At 35.5% G+C, this 21,191-nt stretch overlaps 3 protein-coding genes and 1 long non-coding RNA gene across 12 annotated transcripts; 3 read left to right on the top strand and 1 right to left on the bottom strand.

Moving 5' to 3' along the window:
* Nucleotides 1-1,802: 1,802 nt before the first annotated feature.
* On the top strand, nt 1,803-20,631 carry LOC109181416. The gene is made up of 3 exons (XR_002054191.1): nt 1,803-2,205; nt 17,706-17,708; nt 20,620-20,631. It is a non-coding gene; the product is annotated as an uncharacterized LOC109181416 (long non-coding RNA).
* Nucleotides 2,117-5,448, top strand: LOC109181414 (probable protein phosphatase 2C 27). 2 transcript variants are annotated; one of them, XM_019331174.1, is made up of 5 exons: nt 2,117-2,334; nt 2,435-2,830; nt 3,579-3,773; nt 3,943-4,148; nt 4,698-5,399. In XM_019331174.1, the coding sequence occupies exons 2-5, from the start codon at nt 2,636-2,638 to the stop codon at nt 5,254-5,256; spliced, it is 1,155 nt and encodes a 384-aa protein (XP_019186719.1). In that variant the 5' UTR covers nt 2,117-2,334; nt 2,435-2,635; the 3' UTR covers nt 5,257-5,399. The 2 variants fall into 2 exon arrangements, with proteins under 2 accessions (XP_019186719.1, XP_019186720.1); XM_019331175.1 differs by having other exon boundaries at nt 2,199-2,830; nt 3,603-3,773; nt 4,698-5,448.
* LOC109181411 (F-box/kelch-repeat protein At5g42350-like) lies at nt 9,559-12,569 on the top strand. 6 transcript variants are annotated; one of them, XM_019331166.1, is made up of 3 exons: nt 9,559-9,635; nt 9,790-9,917; nt 10,457-12,569. In XM_019331166.1, exon 3 carries the CDS (start codon nt 10,511-10,513, stop codon nt 12,233-12,235), a length of 1,725 nt encoding a protein of 574 aa, XP_019186711.1. In that variant the 5' UTR covers nt 9,559-9,635; nt 9,790-9,917; nt 10,457-10,510; the 3' UTR covers nt 12,236-12,569. The 6 variants fall into 6 exon arrangements, with proteins under 6 accessions (XP_019186711.1, XP_019186710.1, XP_019186712.1 ...); XM_019331165.1 differs by having other exon boundaries at nt 9,577-9,710; XM_019331167.1 differs by having other exon boundaries at nt 9,577-9,710; nt 9,814-10,025.
* LOC109181408 (U-box domain-containing protein 44) lies at nt 13,126-17,255 on the bottom strand. 3 transcript variants are annotated; one of them, XM_019331161.1, is made up of 4 exons: nt 17,009-17,255; nt 15,586-16,140; nt 15,178-15,487; nt 13,126-15,061 (listed from the first exon to the last, which is right to left on the bottom strand). In XM_019331161.1, exons 2-4 carry the CDS (start codon nt 16,138-16,140, stop codon nt 13,482-13,484), a joined length of 2,445 nt encoding a protein of 814 aa, XP_019186706.1. In that variant the 5' UTR covers nt 17,009-17,255; the 3' UTR covers nt 13,126-13,481. The 3 variants fall into 3 exon arrangements, with proteins under 3 accessions (XP_019186706.1, XP_019186705.1, XP_019186704.1); XM_019331160.1 differs by having other exon boundaries at nt 15,586-16,178; XM_019331159.1 differs by lacking the exon at nt 17,009-17,255 and having other exon boundaries at nt 15,586-16,984.
* Nucleotides 20,632-21,191: the final 560 nt, after the last annotated feature.

A 21,191-nucleotide genomic window follows, 5' to 3' on the forward strand; every position in this document is an offset into this window, starting at 1 on the left:
ATTGTTGATAGAGTGTGAGTTGTATTTAAACATTTGTACTCAGCAATAGTGTTTTGCGGAGGGATATCTCCTCAACAATGAAGGTGCAACCGGAAAGAGGTATGTGCAACCTTAATAAAAGTGTGTTATGGGTTATGTTCTGTCTGTGCAGCCATTTTGTTAAGTCGGTGCGTTGAGTTAAGAACCCAACGCACAAGCCCAAAAACTAAACCGAACAAACGTCAGATCTACTAGAATCCAGTGTAAATTTTAAACAAAAAAAAAAAAAAAAAAAAAAAAACCACACACACACCCATGTAAACCCTAATCGCACAGACCATAACAACAAAAAGCACCAAATAAATATATAAAATAACAACATACCAACAGTTAATAGATCATAACATGTTACAATTAAAATACACATACCAAAATTGCTTTACGTAAAAAAACAAAAACCAAGCTATAAAAATATGGTAAAAGTTTGCCTCAATTCTAGTTGACAGTCCAAATAAGAGATATTTGGCCTGAAAACTTGTCAACCTATTTGTGACCCAACGCACAAGCCGAACACATAAAATGCACAATGAAAAACTTCATAACACAACGCAAACTTCTGTTCATTAATTTTTAAATTGAATAACGGAATCAACATGCAACAAAAACCACAACCATACCGATAATTGATCATACCTGTCATAACAAAGAATTTAAACCAAACGCACACACGGGAAAACAAATTGCACACACAGCATAACAAAGAATTGAAGCCAAATGCACACACGGGAAAACAAATTGCACACACCCGATACAATACCATAATTAAGTAGTGCACAAGTCCATAAAATCTGCTAATTAATTATTACACCCTAATTAAGACACTACCAAAAAGACAACACCACCCCCACATGCAAATAAATCACACGCACAAGGCATTATATTCAGCCAAATCTAATCCATCCAAAAACTCAAATAAACGCACCAGATCAAGCCTCACCACCTCGCCTGACAAAGGTAACCTCACCGGATCCAAAATATATATATATATATATATATATATATATATATATATATATATATATATATATATATATATATATATATATATATATATATATATATATATATATATTTATTTATTTATTTATTTACCAAGTATTTTATACAAATATAATATATATTAATATTTCGTTCAATACTTTCACATGATAACCTGCGACACACATCTCACAACACATGAAACATGTAGGAAAAAAACTACTACTACTAAATATCAATAGGTGTTTGTAATAGGTGTTTGTACGCTAAAGAGTTCATATTACAACTAAAATCTCAGTCATATACACAGCAAGGTAAATCTAAAACTTCCTACACCATAATCTCATTGCATGATGAATCCCTCTATGCTGCTACCAGTAACCTAATTGCACATGAAACACTACCAATAAAAAAAACAAAAAAAAAAGAGGACATGTACTGAAGATGAAAACAATAACAATGCTACCCAAAAAAAGAATTAAAGAAAAATTAGAGAAATTTAAATCAAAAGTAGTATTTATTTAGACTATCGCTTTAAAACTAAATATTTAGACTAGCGTTATTACAAAGTTGCAAACATTTATTTTAGTGACAATTATAATCAATCTCTCATATATTATCTTGCATTTATATACTTTAAATTACCGATTTAAATAAACAAATTCAACATTTATTTACATATGCATGAAAATTTCCTATATAATATTGCATTGATATACTTTGGAATACTTATTTAAAAATAATTATTGGGCATTATCTCATTCGCACAAAGTGCGTAAAAAAACTAGTTTACTTTATAAAGTAGAAAGTGAATAAGATGTCAACATAATGGATTTATAAAATAATGTTTAAATTCACGACCTATTCAGCAAAGGTGACTAGATGAATTGGACTATTAGCAGTTTACCACCCTTAATCGCCGGTTTTGTACTAAATACCAAACTCCCACGACTCCACGAGACGATGAGCCCCACCCAATCCCAATCCGCTTGTGCATACATTGACCCTTATAAACTCTCTTTTTTTTTTTAAATTTTTTTTTTCCTTTCTTTTCTTTGTTTATGTTTTGGAGCTTGGACTGGGCGTTGATTTCTCACTTAGAAGGTTTCCATTTTTGGGGGTTTTCTCTTAATGTCTGACAAGTAGCACAAAGGAGAGCAAGATCACACTCAATCGCCCTCATTACTTGTGAGAAATTTCTTCTTCTTTAGTGTTTAAACTCGCTCAAGAGGATTAAATTCTTGTAATTCATTTCAGTATCTTGATTAGTCTCTGAACTTGGGTTTCCTTCAATTATGCATACAAGCATTGATTTGGGTGAGTTTTAATCCTATCCTTTCCTGTCTTCAGTTTTTAGGTTAGTGAAAGTTCTGAAAGCTTGATCTGGGTTTCTGGGTTTTTGGGTTTCTTGGCATAGTTTTAGGCTTTAGGTTTACAAGGCCGAAAGGTTGGATTTTTGGGGCAAAACTTCTTCAATTGCTAAGTTTGGATCATAGAACCTTCTGGTTACCTTTGGAATTTGGAAAGAAGTGAAGTGGAAGGAAGTTAATTTTGTTGTGGATAAGGATCTGTTCAAGCCAAGGGGATTAGTGCTTAGGACTGGAGTTTATGTTCAGGAATGCTAATGGCTTCTGATACTGAAATTTCACATACATTCACTGTATTAGAAGGAAGTTATAATAACAAGGACAATACTCCAACTTCAAACAATGAATTACAAGTGAAATCAGAACCGAGTGGCAGACCTCCACGGCATCTTTCCACTGTGAGGCATTCTATAAGTTCTGCTGTGCTTGTAGCGTCTGCTGATTTGGTATGTTTCTACCCACCCCCTTGGAATGTTTAGGTTAATGCCTCTTATCTTTGCTGTGTATGGGTTTTTTCTATAAATTGATCTACTTGTTATAATTTGTGAAATGGTTTGCTCGAATAATGCTCTTTCTAGTGTGTTATTATTATACTGCTGCATTAAATATCATCATACTAACCAGCTTGGTTGGCGTGAGTGGCCGTGCACTCTCATCCCTTAAGAGAGGTCGGGAGTTTGAACCCCCTCTTGTATGAAAAAACCAATCTGGCCAGCACTTTGGGCCAGCCCGGTGCGAATGGGGATTAGTCTGAGTATAGTACGGGCTCAGTTAGACACCGATGAGGATGAGTCCTCTTTGATACTTTCTACATTTAAGATGCATCTCTAACTATTTGAATGTGTTTTTAGCACTTAGCTTGTAATATCCCACTCTAACCCCGACCCGATATGCAGAATAGCAAAGCTATTGTTTGACCTTGTCTTCTTACTTTGTGGGGATGGGTTCCTATAGCTAAGTAGTTAAAGACCAGCTTTTTTCAGACTTAACAGGTGGAGAGGAATCTTAATAATATTACCTGAACTTCCAAACCTAGAAGGAATCGTTTTTGCCCGCCTTATTATTCATTAGCAAAGAAGCATAAATAACTTCCAATACTGCTTTTATGCTTTGCAGTTCCGCTTATGTCCTTTAGCATGTGATATGCTCTAAGAACTATGTAGCTAATTTTGTTCATTTTTATACCTTTTGAAGGATTTTGATTATGGTGTCAAGGAGGCCCAGTGCCCTTCCAAAGGAAAACCAAGCTTTATACCAGTATATCGTTCTGGAAGTTATGCTGAGAGAGGACCCAAGCAATACATGGAAGATGAACACATCAGAATAGACCATTTACTTGAGCATTTTGGTGAAACTGCGGGTTTCACTTCTTCTGGAGCTTTCTATGGGGTCTGTAGCTTACTTGCTTTCATCTTTACAATTTTCCCCTGGCCCCTGTTTGTGGGATCTCTAGGGAGCATACCATCTGATCTTGCATATTTTTGCATATTTTGTTTATTGATTGATTATATAGACTTACTGCATAGAAAGTTAATGGGGATTTCATTTTTATCGGCAGGTTTTTGATGGCCATGGTGGTACAGATGCAGCATTATTTGTCAGGAATAATATTCTCAAGTTTATTGTTGAGGAATCTTGTTTCCCCCTTTGTCTAGAAAAGGCTATCAGCAATGCTTTTCTGAAAACTGATTATGCCTTTGCTGATGATAGTGCCCTTGATATATCCTCTGGTACAACAGCACTGACTGCACTCATATTTGAACGGTTCGTTGGTTTTTGCATTTCTTCAGTACTTTAAATATGTCATAAGTTAGGATGATGCGTTAATTTCCCCCTTTGTTATTTGTTATTATTCACTTACGAAAAGGAATAACAAGAAGAGAAAATGGGGTTCCTATTATTTGGCATGTATATATATATATATATATATATATATATATATATATATATATATATATATATTTGGTCAGGCCATGAGGTGTTCTAAGCAGGTCCTAACTGTAGGAGGCTAGGTCTGTACCATACTCAGACTAATCTCCATTCGCACCGGGCTACCCAATTAAGGGGCAAAGTGCTGGCCAGATTGGTTTTTCCATATAATCGGGAGTTCAAACTCCCGACCTCTCTTAAGGGATGAGAGTGTGCGGCCACTCACGCCAACCAAGCTGGTTAAGCATGTATATTATTTACGGAAAATAAAAATGATTCACACTTTTAGTACCAATATCAGGGGGATGAGTCTGATTTAGTCTTGTAATTTTGGCACAATTTATATATCATAGAGGAACTTGAGGATTATGTTATTTTTTGCAGAAAAATGATAGTTGCCAATGCCGGGGATTGTCGTGCTGTGTTGGGGAAACGCGGAAGAGCCATTGAGTTGTCCAAGGACCATAAACCAAATAGCACATCTGAAAGGTTTAGAATAGAAAAACTTGGAGGAGCCATATACGACGGGTACCTAAATGGCCAGCTATCTGTTTCTCGTGCCTTAGGAGATTGGCATATGAAGGGCCCGAAAGGTTCTGCCTGCCCCTTGAGTGCAGAGCCGGAGTTGCAGGAGACTATACTAACGGAGGATGATGAATTCTTAATCATGGGCTGTGATGGTCTTTGGGATGTTATGAGTAGCCAGTATGCTGTAACAATGGCTAGGAAAGAATTGATGCTTCACAATGATCCCGAAAGATGTTCAAGAGAATTGGTTCGGGAAGCTCTCAAGCGCAACACATGCGATAACTTGACAGTAATCGTGGTGTGTTTCTCCCCCGAACCTCCGCCCCGGATAGAAGTACCTCAAACGCGATTTAGGCGGAGTATATCAGCAGAAGGATTGAATCTTCTAAAAGGGGTGTTAGAAAACAACCCGTAACAAAATACGGAGATCACAATCGTTGCAAAAGTCTTGATGCCCAACCAGGTTCCACGTTATGACTGTTTGGCAAGTTTCATCATTTAATACATTGTATACTGGTATTATGTTGTATCAATTGAACTAATGTTCCATTCCACTTACACTTGGCTTCATGTACAGATTCATCTGTATATAGTTTCTTGTTGATAATGCATTGTTGGTGTGATTTACTGATTTTTGTCAACTTTGCTTCGGAGTTCTGAGAGATGATTCCATTTGGAATGGTTTTGATATTTTGTCTGTTTCTTAATAATGTTTTCAATATTTTTTTTGAGTTTTTCTATATGATGGCTGATCACTCATTGTTCATGTCTCTGTTTTTCTCTGTTTTGTTTTTGTATTTTTTTTTGTTTTGTTATTCTTCTTCTTCATTCTTCCTCTGCTTTTGGCTATGAATCTTCCTTTTTTCTTTTTTCTTTTTTCTTGGTGAGAAGGAAATCAAGGAATCTTCCTCTTTTTTTTTTGGGTTTATCTTTTCTCTTCCTGTTCTTCTTTTGCCCAAGTTTTACATTTTCGGTGTCTTGACTATAGAAAAGACAAGTAGAGGAGAAAGTGAGAAACTAGTTAGCATTGATTTGAAGTTTTCTCAGAGTAACTCTTAACAGTGAGTGTTTTTAAAGGTTTTTTTTTTTTTTTTTTGGGTGACATGAAAGAGATGGAGTTAGAGAGAGAGAGAGAAAAAAAAAATTACAGTGTTTTGATTTGATTTTTTTTTTATTTGGGTCTCACAAAGAAGAGTAAATTTAGTGTGCGAAAATCGTGCACTCGCTGTTAGGCATGTTGACTGGCGATCACCCTCTTTTTGTTTTTGTTTTTCCTATTTTTTACTTTTATTTATTATTATTATTACTTTTTTTACAAAAAACTCTAGTAGTTTCTAAACTATTCGGTGGTTGTTCTAATGGCTAAATATAGTAATGCGGTGATTGGGTAAATGATGGACTCGATTCGGAGAGCTAACCCAGAGAACCCAGGGTCAAGCGTAACGGTCGCCTATGCACTCAAGAGGGACCATGATGGCATAATACTTATTACAAAGCACCGCCTCATTAAAGGAGTATCAGTTATAAAGGGATCATACACTTAATGAGGATAGCATGTTACTATAGCTATTACAAGCTTAGTTATACTAAACATGAGAGTCATTGTACTCATTAGTATAAATACTAGACTCCTATGACAAGTAGAAAATACGTTCAATATATTTGTACTCAAACTCATCAATATAACTACTTTAGATTACTTCTTTCTATAATATATTTCAGTAACTTTATACTTCTTTGGTGGTTGTAAAATTTGCGGGTTGTTGTGGTTGTGCCATTATGGGATTGTCCGTGACTAATAGGATTTCATATACACTTGAGGGATAATAATATGATTTGGGTGGGGGTTTTGGTGTGGTTGGGGTATGCTTGTTCCTGGGCTGAATATGGTAGTGGTTATGTATGGCTTTTTGAACTTCTGTTTGATTATTTGGAGAATGAGTATTTGATTTTATTAGATTGGATGAGTTTTTTTTTTTTTTTTTTTTTTTTTTTTTTTTTTTTTTTTTTTTTGAAGTAATTTGATGCAATGTATTACTATTGATATTATTAATAATAAAAAAAACACTCACCACAGAACTCAATATTGAAATATAAATTGGGTAACAATTGTAAATAGATAACAAGGATATGTTGGGGTATAAGTGCGTTTTTCAGTCCCTTAAATAACATAGTCAAATAAAAATGTATAGATTACAAGTCAATAAGGCTATTACAAGACCTCAAGACTATAGAGAGTTTGTTCATGACCAGTTGGATGCTATAATAAGAGTCCAGAGATAATGTAAGTCTTAAAAAGTTGCATGCTATTTATAGGATAGAGAGATAGGTGTTTGTCAAACTCCACAAGTGAAAACCTCCTAAATCAATTGCGCGCAACGATCCTACACCAACCACACATTCTACAAAAGACCTGGGATACCTCGCACACGAGACCACACAGTGCAAGACATCATTGCACTACCCAGTGCTGCCAGGTGCCTGTTGTTGCAATTATATTATATTATAAATATGATAATAAAATAATAATAAAATAACAAATAATATTTTTAAAAAATAAAGACAAAAGGTTGTCATGTGTGACAGCGTTTTGTAGGCTTGCAAGCTTGCTATTTTAGCGAGCTTGCAAGTCATATGGGCTTACAAAATAAAACCATAAAAAATTAAATAAAATAAAATTTAAGAAAGTTGGCTAGAGGTAATAGGGGCTTTGGAGCTACTATGAGACCCATTGCGTGCCTCCCAACATACAGTTAGATACGACGCGATGAGCTTGGCTTTGGGTGGCCAAGGCCAAAATAGGCGACAATGTGGTTGTGCATGGACGAGGAAGGCGACAAGGCAGCAGCCCGACCGGGGCCATTGGGTGCCTCACGGTCTCATTGTCTAGCTGAGGATGGCTAGAAAGAGGGAGTGGCAGAAGGAAGGGGCAAAGCAAAAGCTTGGGGGTAGCATGGGCAATACTCCCAACTGATTTAATTTTTTGATGAGTCTGAATTATCAAGATGAATCCCATTTGCCATAAACCCATAATTGAAGATTAAAAAAAAAAAAAAAAAGTGATGGCTGCTGAGAGGGTGTACATGGGAAAGGGATAATATTCATCTTCCCTATTTCCAAGTAGTGGCGGATCTAGCCAATGGCGGACCTAGTGTGGGGGCAGTGGGGGCACCTGCCCCCACTCACCCCACCCCCACCCCATATATAGCCCTTGTATGTATATATGTATATATAGTACATGTTATACGTATAAATATAAGAAAACTAAAAGATGTAAACAATAGTTGCGTTGGTTGAGTTGGTAGAGCTGTGTTTGACCTTAGAAAAGGTCACTGGTTTGAATCCTTTGTCTCTCAATATATCTAGTTTTTTAACTGCTGCTTTAATTTCTTCTTTTGCAATTGAGCTTCTTAATTTCTTCTTATATATATATAATATATAATTTTTTTTATATTAATAAGGAGATGTGTAATTTATAATGTGTTCTTTATTTGAATTATTTTATCAAATTAATTAATTTCTTCTTTTGCAACTGAGCTTCTTAATTTCTTCATATATATATAATATATAATTTTTTTATATTAATAATGAGATGTGTAATTTATAATGTGTTCTTTATTTGAATTATTTTATCAAATTAATTATATTTCATATTTTGTTATGAATATTTTTATAAAATTTTAATATGTTTTTTTTTTCCGTTTATATCCAGCAATATTTATGACTGTATTTCGTAAGTGTTTCATTATTTTCACACTATAATGTTTTGCCCCCACTCAAAAAATTTTCTGGGTCCGCCACTGGATCTAGCATGGGAGCAGCTGCCCCACTCACTCCACCCCCACCTCATATATAACCTTTATATATATATATATATATATATATATATATATATATATATATATATATATATATATATATATATATATATATATATATTGTTGGGTAATAAGGTGGAAAAATCTCCAAAATAATAATCCTGCGAAAAGATTATTATTGTATGGGAAAATAGAAAAAAAAAAAAAAGGTTAGTTTGAACAAATTGTTTTTTTACAAAGAACCCGGCAAACAAAGCAAAGCCTTTTCGATCTCGTTAGATAAGTGGCAAAGCATGTGATTTGCCTTAAGAATGGCCAAGGTTTGAATCTTGTTATATGGTTTTATTCAACACACACAATTTCTTAATGACTTATAAATATTAATTAATGGTGAGATTTACATATATATAATAATAATGTATTTTCTATTTCAATTATTTTATCAAATTAATTATGTTTTAAATTTTGTTGTGAATATTTTATAAAGTTTTGATGTGTCTTATTTTTCGCACATATCCAACAATATTTATAGTTATACTTTTAAGTGTTTTTTTTTTCTTCAAACTATCTCTTTTGTTATGTTTCGCCCCAACGAAAAAGGTTTATGGATACGCCCATGTTCCCAAGGACCCGACAGAGTATTTGAGAAGATGTAAATTATGGTAACTCATTTGCAAACAAAAAATTCTCTTCACTAGCTACTAATTTTGAAAAATTACCCTCACATTGTTGCTGGTGAAACTCGGTCCATAATCATTCTTTCTAAACTTCACTACTATGACATTGAGCTGGGGAAAGGAGTAATATACTAGTATGAGGGCATGAGGCGTCGCTTTTCTTTATTGTTTATTATTATCCTTCTAAATATAAAAGAATTCCAAATATTTATTCGGCGGTCGGGTTGGGTTGCTTTACTAAATTCATTTATCCACCAAGATTTCCAAATTCCAACCAACATAATAAAAACGAGAAGAAAGTAAGAAACCCCCTTCAAGAAATTATATAATTTCCTTCTCTTTTTGTTCAATGTTCTGATCATGATGTTTTAGCTGTAAGTGGTGTCACATTGTTTTCTGTTCAACTGGGATCTCTCCGATGATTATTCCTTCGTTGTCTAACACTTGCTACAGTCTTTCTTGAAGCTTAAATTGCAGATATTCATGGTGATGAGATCTTCAATTAATGTTCTATATTCCCAGCAATGAATCGTGATCTGGGATCAAATCGTGCTTGGAGCTGTGGGGATTTGATTTCAACGGCATGATTTCTCTTCTTTATTTCTTTGTTTAAATCCTACCCACCACTCCCCAAAACAAAAGGAAAACCTAAGAGAAATCACCCATGTTTCTTGGGTAATTGAATCTTGGTATACATACACTTATATAGCATATATAAGTAATGGATTATTTCTTGTTCTAACTTCTAACCCCAGTATTATGATTTTTTTTTTTCTCCCTCTTTCTTTTAGCTTCTGGTATTTTTATTTGAAATTGCAGCTAAGAGGTTTCATAGAAAATGAATGTTGAAGAGTCACCATTATGTATTGGTTAACAATGCATGTATTTAGAACAGTTGTAACATGATATATTTAAGATTTTTAATTACATGTATTTGAAATTTTATGAACATTAGATTTTGGTTTCTTTCTCAGATGGATTTTGGAGAATTTTGAATAACTAGTGCAGTTTTCTGGGTAAAAAGGTGAAATATATGTGAGAAGCTGGGGTAAAATGTAGCAAATTTTTTTGTGTAAATCCTAAACTAGTATAGTTAATAATGACTATTGTTAAATTGCAGGAACATTGATGCATTACTTGTACTGTTTGATGAGAGTTTGGGTTTGGGAGCATCATGTCTGAGAAGCCCGAAAGGGGAGAATCTCTTCTGCGGAATTTTGAACCATTGAGTGTGTCAAAACGTCTAGTCAGAAGTGTAAGCCAGAAGTTAAAACGGAAGAGCCACAAGGGTGAAGAGGAGGAACGGGACAATGCTAGGGGTGTTTCCCTGAGTTGTCTTAGTCTTTACGGTAGGGGCGGGGGTTGTAAAGTGAGTGCTGACATGGACAGAGATCTTGAGGACCCACAAGCTAGAAGATGGTCGAGTGCAAGTGACGAAAGCAAAGGGTATGTGGCATACGAGGAATCTGTCATGAATTGCATCTCCCACGCGATGAGGGAGAAATTCTGGAGGAGGAGTAACCGAAAGGCTTTACAACTCGAAGAAGTAATACGAAACAAGAACGTGAATGTGTTTATACCGGATGACATTCTTGAAATGTGCTTGATGAGGTTACCGCTCGTTAGTCTGATGAATTCCCGGCTTGTGTGCAAAAAATGGAGAGACTTGACGGCAACGCCTCGGTTTTGGCAGATGAGACGAGAAGGCTCGTTTCAGAGCCCTTGGTTGTTTCTATTTGGTGTTGTCAAAAATGGTTATTGTTCAGACGAAATACACGCATTGGATGTCTCGTTAAATCAGTGGCACAAATTAGATGCAGAGATTCTCAGAGGGAGGTTTCTGTTCTCCGTTGCCGGTGTCCGAGATGACGTATATATCGTCGGAGGTTGCACTAGCCTTTCTAACTTTGGCAAGGTTGACAAGAGCTCCTATAAAACACACAAAAGCGTGCTGGTGTTTAGCCCTCTAACAAAATCATGGCATAAAGCAGCATCGATGAAATACGCAAGATCGTCACCTATACTTGGAATTTACGAGGTCAGCTCTGATTATCTAATTATCAAGAACCAACAAATTCGTTCGGAAAGACGATTCCACAGGTCAAGAATTGGTAGTTCATCCGATGTTTATGAAGATCCTCACAGGCTTTCGGTCAGACTTGCATTCAGACACTCCCTTGACGAAAACGAGTTCTCTTTCTTGCCCAGTATGAAGTCATACAAGTTTATCAGACAAAAAAGCGGGCACTCCAATAAAGATAACAGACGGTTTGTACTGATTGCCATAGGCGGTCTCGGATGTTGGGACGAGCCTTTAGATTCAGGGGAAATTTACGATTCTGTATCAAATAAATGGACAGAAATCCCGAGGCTGCCTGTTGAGTTCGGTATTGCTTGTTCAGGTGTCGTTTGTAACAGGATGTTTTATGTTTACTCGGAAACAGATAAGCTCGCTGCGTTTGACATAGAAGGGGGTTACTGGATCGGAATCCACACGACCCTTCCTCCCCGGGTTCATGAATACAACCCCCGACTTATTTCCTGCAACGACCGGCTGTTAATGCTTTCGGTCTCCTGGTGCGAGGGGGATGATCAAATAGGCAGGAGAAACAAAGCGGTAAGGAAGTTATGGGAGCTTGATCTTAGGTATCACACTTGGATCGAAGTCTCCACTCATCCCGACGCCCCCATGGATTGGTATGCTGCATTTGTCTCGGATAAAACCATGATATTTGGAGTGGAAATGTTCAAAATATTCGGACAGGTTCTCGACTTCCTGACAGTTTGTAACGTATCTGATGGCGAAACAAACTGGAGGCATATCTCGAGGAATCACGTGGCTCGTCAGCTTGATGCAACCTCGTGCATGACAAAATCGGTGGCAGTTCTACACTTGTGAATTAGGAACCTTCGGATCATTTCACGATATTTGAAACCTAACCCACCCACCCCACCGGGGCTCATGGTATCTGCTCTTCATGTTACTATTTTGCTATATTCAGTCTGCATTGAGAAGTACACATTTGATGATGATAAATTGTTAACTGGCTCATATTTATATTCTCTCTTTTCATATTTATATATATATATTCTTTAAATGTCTGTATTGCCCTCTTGTATTGGTTTGTGATAGAAAGAATAATTTATGGAGTTGTTGGTTTAACATATTGTAAACTGAGGTGTTTGGTGGAAAAATCATCCAATAATAGATTTTTCAATGTTTGATCTGAGAAGTCCATTTAGAAAAGGAATGGTTCTTCTGCCACTAATACTAATTATGTCATCCCTCTCTATATCTGTTACCAACATGCCATGGGGATTGGGTAGTGAAAAAATGAATATATAAATGGTATGTATTCACACTAAACTAAATATTACAAAAAATTGAATTGTAAATAATTTGAGTCAATTTTCATTAATCGAACACATAAAATAGAACAAATTAAAGTATCAAAATGAAATGGGTTTTTGCATAAAATTTGGCACCCTGCAAAGCGTTTCTAGTAGCAAACCACGTTGTGGTAGACCACCTGACCTAAAGTTACCACCTGACTTAAAGTTACCATTCCATCGGAACAGGGACTGAGAGGCTCTTGGGCAACTCGCGATTTACTTTCTCCAACGACTCTTGGGCAAGAATTCTAAAGGCTTAGAATTAGTCTAGCGTAAGCTGAGAAACTTAATGTATGAAAAAATGAAAAATATGCTCTACAACTGAATCAAATTAGTCTGCAATCTGCAGGTGTCTAAACTAAAATAATGCACAGTTTAAGTAGAATAGAATGGTTCTTTTCAATGCTTAATCCATACTCCATACATTGCAAAAAGATACAAAAGTAACCTTTGATTGTTTGAGGTGTGCTACACAAGAAAAGTACAGAATTTGCAGTAATAGCAAAAATAATATCACATTCCAACCTATATAGCTGAGTAAATGAAGACCAAAGAGAGATTATGACCAGAAAAAATGGACCAAGGGAGAGAAGAAAAATGAAAATTTAAAACCATCTACAAAGAAGAAAATTGGGAAGCAATGTATGTACCTGCACATCTGACTTTTCACAGAACAATAAACAATTTAGATTTTATCTTAAGAACCTCTAGAGTGGAAATAAATACAAGAACCTCAAACCATTTGCTGATCCCTATCCCATGTTCGGGAAGACACCAGAGAAATTCGGGATTTTATCAACATGCTTCAATGCCCGTTCAGCAATCTGTCGTGTACGATAATCAGCATGCTGGAAAGCATCCACTAGTGCTGTGCTCACGTTTGGATCACCCGAAACCTCATAAGCTATATCATCAGTGCGTAGAAGCCTCTCGGCTGCCCAAACTGCCCTTCTCCTCAGATTCTCGGTACGTTTCTCAAGTAATATCTGAAGTATGGGCTTGATTCCTTCTGCTTCACATAATACCTGCACTCCTTGTTCAATATCTACCCCATCGTCCAATAAAGATGACAGAGCCGCGAGTGATGCCTCAACCACCTTCTCTTTGGTATGGTCTAGGAGGGCCACCAACTCTTCCACCGCCTGTCCTTCCAAAAGACAAAAGGTTTCTTTTAGCGAACATGTTCCACGATGAACTTTACACAATCCAGTTATAGAAGGCGGCTGGCTTAAACAAGGGAAGATGGATACACAAAATCCAGGCTTAGGCAACTCAGGCAATCTGGTCAAATTCTTGGATTCTTGGGATAGATTCTCCAAAGCCATAGCAGATACCATCTGCACATTGTCAAGCCCATTCATTTTCAAAAGTTCAATGAAAAGCGAAGCAACATTATATTCGCGACAAAGTGCAAGAGCATCCGGCTCATTAGACAGCACAAAAGTGATCCTTGCAAGAACTTTCACAAGCCCTTCTAGATATGGAGTTACAAACCGGCTACCTCTTATTCCTCCCTGTTGGATGCCTTCTACCTTGGAGATGACAAGTTGGAAGAGCTTTTCATCAAGCATCTGCCTTGTAAGGCCCACGTCTCGTTCTGGTAGATCAGCTAAAAGCCCTATAGCTGCTGCTTGTTCCTCGGTTATACCACCAACATTCTCTGATATGACCTTGATTAGGCTACCGAGCTGACCAGATGTACCCCTTAAGCAACTTGCTAGTTCCAGACCCATATGGGGAGAGAGATTCTGGAGAAGTTTTATGGAAGCCACTCTTAGATCCTTCTGCGGGGCCTCAATAAACTGAACCAAACTGATTATAGCACCTGAGCTTTTAATAGCAGATACGACGCTGATTACTGAGTTGGGGGAACTGGTCAGTCCAACAAGGACCTGAAGAAGCTTACATTCTATTGCGGGTCCAGTGTTGCTGATAAGATGGAGAAAGTTATGAATAATGTCCTCAGAGACCATAGTCTGATGATCAGGACCAAACGGGACAGAATCAAAATCATTGCCCGAGGTTACAATATTTGCTAAAATTGTTGCAGAGACTTCTTTTAGTCGCATGGGCAGTGCATTGGCACCAATGGTGAAGAGATCTTTGACGAGTGGGGAAAGTATACCTTCTCTTATCAAGACCTTGGCACTGACCTCATACGATGATATTTGATTTAAAGCTTTTAAAGCGGCCTCTCTAGCTTGATTGTTACCATGTTTCATGATATTAATCAGTGAAGAACCAACAGTCCTAGCTACTAAGACTTTCAAGTCATTGTTAAGGACCAGCTCACCTAGAAATGCAGCCATTGAAATCTTGGTCTCATTTGATCCTGAAATGTAATGGGATATACAGGGATAGTGAGTTAAATAAGAAGCTAAAAAACTGAACAGAACAAAATTTTACTGAAAGATACTTGACACATAGTATGAAGGTTAGTTGAAGCACCTTCAAGTAGTAGAGTCATAAGAGATCGTAATCTACCATTTTCTGCCATTTGTCTTACATTGCATTCACATTTTTCCAGATTTTCCAGGGTCTTTTCTGCATTCTCAACAGTAACAAGATTTTCTGAATTGCTACTTGCCATTCCAACTAGGATGAGAATTGCTCCATTAATTGAACCAATCTTTTCACACAATGACTGAGATTTGGATAGCTCAAATAACAAAGACACCGCTTCTTCTCTCTCTTTGGATTGCTCATGGGATAAGAATTTTACTATTGTCCGAACAGTATCACCCTCAGCCATTATATCCTGAAAGTTTAGAAGGTAACTGTAAGTTATGGGTACAAACAACCTTGAACCGAATTTATTGAGAAATATTTTTAACGAACTAACAGACATTGTACAACCTTATTTTCAGTGTCATCCTCCACAACAGCTCGAAGAGTTTCAAGAGCTTTGCGCCGAACCCTGCGACTGGTGCTCTTTAACATGTCGATAATCATTGGTATCAGCTCTGCATTTCGGATTACACGGGTATTAGACCTACTTTTCTGGCAGAGATGCTCAAGAGTATGCAACACTCGCAGAATATCAGTCTCTGCACTTCCCAGAGAGAGCGTTCTGCGAGCCATATCGAGCTGAGCAGCTTCGTTACGTGCATTCCATTCTTCAATGGTGTTCCGCAAGGCTATACTTGGATTCAACTCTGTGCTTCTCAATTCTCTTTGTGTTAAGGGGCAGACGGGATTTCTTCTGCTTGCCTTGCATTCATTAAACCATTTCTCAATTGCTTCCCTTTCAAAAGTTTGCCCACTTTCAATAGTTACAGGATCACGCATTACTTGCTTTGTAAGAGGACATATAAACGCATCATATGTAGGTTCCAAATATAGTCTCTCAAAATGGTAGCTCTCGTCTGATGGGCTACCAATTTCAAGATTGCCATCCCAGCTTTCAGCCATCTAAATAGTGTGCCCGTCAAAAGGAAGAAATGCTTTTCCTTCAGCCACATACAAAAGCAGCAAAACTGTTAATAGCTTTCCATAATTAAACGGAACCCCATCATAAAACTTTTGAGAAGATCGTCACTATGGCTGCTAAAATATGAAAATAATCACAATAAAGTGAATATGGTTTCTCGGGGTGAACCAAAATTTCCTAATTTTGAAAATTCACATTCACCTCATTAATTCTGAGTATGCAAAGATGTTAAAAGAAGACTAAGATAAAAGGTGTATCCACAAGTATGTAGCATGTGAAGATCAAAGACAGGCATCATCAAATGCCAATAAACTTTAGCTCTCAGCATTTCAAAGTTACATTACTACTCTGGGCTTTAACCGAGTGATCGGTATTCTATTCTCTATACCTTTTTCCATTATCTCTAATCTTCCTCACTTAAAGCTAGTAGAAAGTAACATTTTGATTCTAAAACACAGTGTGGCCATGGTAATTTTCATTCTTATATTGCTCTCATAACTACCCACAAACTCTTTTGAAAGATTCAATCAATTAGGCAACTAAACCAAAACCCGAATTGTTAATTCTCCAACTCCTAAGATAAAGACTGATCTAAACAATCCCAAAACCTCGTCTCCAAGATAAATCGACGGGTAAAACTTCCATACTACTACAAGTCCAACTATAAATTTCTTCCAATTTCTGTATTCAATTCAATAATCAAGCTCAAAATCCACCTCAACTAATAGTACTAAAACATTTCAGCTCCAAACACGGTAAACAGAATTAACTGATTCCAAAGCACAGTAAAACCCGAGAACAACAAAAGCGTGATGGATGATGATTAAGAAGAAGAAGAAGAAGATTTACCTTGTGGGGTGAATTCTTGACGAAGCTAACTGGGGGAAGAAAAAAAATCAAAACTTCAAGCTTGCAGCGATGGAGTGCTTGAAGAAAGAAATGGTAGAGAGGAATTGCAGGAGGAGGGTTGAATCTTCTTCCATGAAGCGTTTGATTTAGGGTTTGGGTCGGTCCATATGGAGGGCAAAGGGGCAATATGGGAAGAAGGAAGAAGGAAGGAGGAAACGAGCTGGCAACTCCGATCAATGACTAAAAACAAGTGGAAAACAACAAATGTATACTTTAATACTCCTATTTACGCTTAATTATAAGAAATTAATTTGTGAAAATTATTGTTAGTTGACTGAAAACGCATGTATAGTCTTCGCTGTACTGTTGAAGACACATTGAGAGAGAGAATTAGAGAGAGAATTGATCCTAGCTGTGTCGTTTGACGTTGTTACTGTAAACTCGAAGCAACTGTCGAGCTTTTCTTTTTTACTTTTTACTCTCTTTTTTTCCCTCCATTTTTATGAACTATAACCAACAATTTACTACCGCAATCACAATTATTATGGTCCACACCTATTATGTCAATTTTAGTTTGTTTGGTCACTAGTAACTGTTTAATTTAGTTAAATAGTTGTGTTTGATTAATTAGCTTTTTTTAATATTTTTTAAAAATTATATGGTCTAATGGTACTTGGGTTGGACTTCCATTTGAAAGATTGTGAGTTCAGCCTCAGTAGGTTGAAAAAGTATATGAATAGATACTACATTGTAATAGAGCCAGTAGCATTCAAAAATACTAATATAACTTTTTAATATTTTATTACTCCAAAATACTAAAATTCAAAAATTACTCAAAGTAATTTTTTCGAACAGTTTTTTGAGAAAGTCATTTTGCATGTAATCAGCTATTAATTATCAGCTAACAGTTAATTTACTAAATATTTATGAGATTGATTCAACTTTAGACAAACAAAAGTGATGATGGGTAGATGTAGGGCGGTTAACGAATCGAACATAAACGAACGGAGGTTGTTCGTGTTCGTTTGTTAATGATTTTTGAGTGTTCGTGTTCGTTTGTTAAGCGTTCATTAGTGTTTAACATAAACGAACACGTTCACGAACATGCTCGTTAACATTAACGAACACGTTCACGAACATGTTTGTTAACAAGCACGTTCACGAACATGTTCATTAATATTTGCGAACATGTTCGTTCACATCGATTAACACGTTCGTGAATGCTTAACAACCAAACATATGAACATGTTCATGATCACAATTCGTTCCTGAACAAGAAATCATCTATGTTCACGAAAAATAACCAAATAAGTAACACAACTACAAAGAGTACAAACAAATATTAAACGAACACAAACGAGTTTATTTGCGAACATTATTAAACGAACACAAACGAGCTTGTTCACGATCTTTTAGCAAACAAGCTTACAATTGTTCAGACTCTGCTCGTTTATAAATCGAGTTTTAAATTTTGTTTGTTAATGTTCGTTTACCTTAATAAACTAATATAAACGAACGCTTACTGAACACGAATATGAGTAGTTTACCGAAAGGTCTGTTTGCTAACCCCTAGGTAGATGTTTTCAAAAAAAGAAATAAAATTAAAGTATCAATGGAAAGAGAGTGCATGAAAAAGTTAAAACTAAGAAAGAATATAATCACTCTCTAAAGTCTTAACAACCCTTCTGGTTGTCTTTTATTTTTGAACTGTTCGTTCCAAATTTGCTTCAAAAAGTTTCCCTCACTGTTGTTTGTCTCTTCTACATATGTGGATATTAGGATCCAGCAAGAGTTTTACCACCATTTTCTTTTCTTTCTTTCTTTTTTCTTTAATTTAATTTTCTTTTAAATTGTTTTAAGTTGGTGGTTGGTGGCTTGCCTTAAGGTTGGAATTATCCCAGTCAAATATGTCCATTTATAAAATGATGTGGTATTTGCCACATCATTTATATATATATATATATATATATATATATATATATATATATATATATATATATATATATATATATATATATATATATAGAGAGAGAGAGAGAGAGAATAAAGTTCAAATACGGCGGGGTCTTTCCGTGCAGCGGAATTTCAGAATACACCAACAGTGTAAGAAAAACACACCACAGTGAAATGCAATAAAACATCACAAAATATACAACAGACTCAAAAAAATACACCATATAACTCACCACCCCCAATGGTGTATTTCCGAATAGTGTATGGTGTTTTTACTCACACCTAATGGTGTGTGTTTGGTGATGCGGGGCTCTGTTTACTCTGTCTTTTGTGGTGTATTTTCCTAATGTTGATGGTGCATATTTGTTGAACTATTGGTGATGCCGCACCGTAAGACACCGCCGCACTTGAACTCGTCTCTCTCTCTCTCTATATATATATATATATATATATATATATATATATATATATATATATATATATATATATATATATATATATAGAGGGTAAAGGGTTTGTATATTTACATTTGTTGCAAATTTGCAAATCCATAACAAAAGTTGCCGCATTTCTTTTAATCTTTTTTTATTATTTCATTTACTTTTTAATATTTTAATGTAATTAATATAAATTGCATTAAAAAAATATAAATTATAATGTTATTTTAATATATTGGGTCCACTTTTAAAAGTTGATTAGATTTGCAAGGATATAGTGTAAATAGTAAATGATTTGTAAATTGGGTGATGTGAAAGTGGGGTCCATTTTTTAGAGTGAAAGAGACTTGCAGGGATAATGTTAGCCTGAAGATATGAATGCATCCAATCATTATACATGGGACCATAGTCAAAGTTGATCAATTGTATAAAGTTCTTTTAATATGCCGTGTGAAAGTTCATATTTATTATACTAAAATTTCATTTTTATTATATTGAATGTTCATTTTTGTGTATTAAATGTTATTTTTTAATATATTACCAAAAAATGAAAATTTATCAATGGTCCATATTACAAATTTAATTTGACCATGGTCCATTGTATAATTTCCCGGATGCATGAGGGTCAAGACCATATGTGGATTCAAACATTTGAATAATAGTAGAATGTAACAATGACTCTATAAGATATGACAAGAATTTAGTTTGAAATTGTTGACTTCAAAAGGAAAAAAAAAAATATTGTGTATGGGCCATAAAAAATAAAAATAAAAAATGAAGTGGAACTAGAACTACAACCATAATCGTTGGTTATTATATGAAGTTGTGATTCTTCATTTTATTAAAAGGAGTATGTGTCTAAGAAATGTTATATGGGATTTTCTGATTTGTCACATTTAGTTTTAAACTTTCAAATTGACCCTGTAGTTCTTCGATTTTCAAATGGTTACCATCAGTGGTCCAAGTTTACCACTCATGGTCTTCCTGCTTTCAAAATCTGACCAATTGTGATCCTCCCGGAAGGACCATGAGTGATTAAGATTTGATAGTTGAAGGACTATTTAAGGTTAACTTAGATCATGGATAGTGCAAACTCAAAATCACTATACTGGACCTTAGATGATATTAAATCAAAATATAATATAAGTATATGCAAACTTTAATTTTTATGCAAAGGTTGCCAGGTTGGGATCAAATGAGAGGTCAATGGTTGACATGAAGGTGGAGTTTGGTCAAAAGAATTAAATTTCTAGAAGGCTTAGAGGTTAAGGTTTTAAAGTAATTTGATTTTTTTTTTCTTAAGTTTTGTTTGAGAGAGTGTTGGAGTGGTACGTTTGACCTCTCTAATTGCACAATTTCACCAAATTCTTACCCGTCTCCCAAACAAATCTATATGGTTAACTTGGTTGTGCAAGGCAAATTAAAGGTGAAATCTTGCTCTTTGGAAAAAAAATTGCAATTGGATCACCAAATTAAAAACAAAAAGTTAATTAGTTGTCCGTACGGACTTAGCTCATTGGTTCAATAGACAGTACTTGAGAGAAGAAACCAAAGTTCAAAATTTGATAGTGATAATGTGGGAATTATGCCTAAAGTGATTAAATTTATTGTGTAAAGTGTTGAAGTTACTAATACCACGAATAATTTAAGATGGTATCTGAAATAACATAATAAATTATTATTTTTTGAGTACTAGAACAATTTATATTGAACCATTATGAACAAACTTTGAACATCAAAGTGGTAAAGAAAATTTAGTGTAATGCAGTGACTAGTCCATACCCCAACATAGT

Source organism: Ipomoea nil, unplaced genomic scaffold (assembly GCF_001879475.1).
Source record: "Ipomoea nil cultivar Tokyo-kokei standard unplaced genomic scaffold, Asagao_1.1 scaffold1043, whole genome shotgun sequence".
In the NCBI taxonomy this organism is placed as follows: Eukaryota; Viridiplantae; Streptophyta; class Magnoliopsida; order Solanales; family Convolvulaceae; genus Ipomoea; species Ipomoea nil.

Coding starts and splice junctions, on each gene's coding strand:
- LOC109181408 (XM_019331161.1), bottom strand. CDS start 16,140: ATGGCTGAAAGCTGGGATGGCAATCTTGAAATTGGTAGCCCATCAGAC. Junction 15,488..15,585: donor AGGATGACACTGAAAATAAG/GTTGTACAATGT, acceptor CTAAACTTTCAG/GATATAATGGCTGAGGGTGA. Junction 15,062..15,177: donor TATGACTCTACTACTTGAAG/GTGCTTCAACTA, acceptor ATTACATTTCAG/GATCAAATGAGACCAAGATT.
- LOC109181414 (XM_019331174.1), top strand. CDS start 2,636: ATGCTAATGGCTTCTGATACTGAAATTTCACATACATTCACTGTATTA. Junction 2,831..3,578: donor TTGTAGCGTCTGCTGATTTG/GTATGTTTCTAC, acceptor TACCTTTTGAAG/GATTTTGATTATGGTGTCAA. Junction 4,149..4,697: donor ACTGCACTCATATTTGAACG/GTTCGTTGGTTT, acceptor TATTTTTTGCAG/AAAAATGATAGTTGCCAATG.
- LOC109181411 (XM_019331166.1), top strand. CDS start 10,511: ATGTCTGAGAAGCCCGAAAGGGGAGAATCTCTTCTGCGGAATTTTGAA.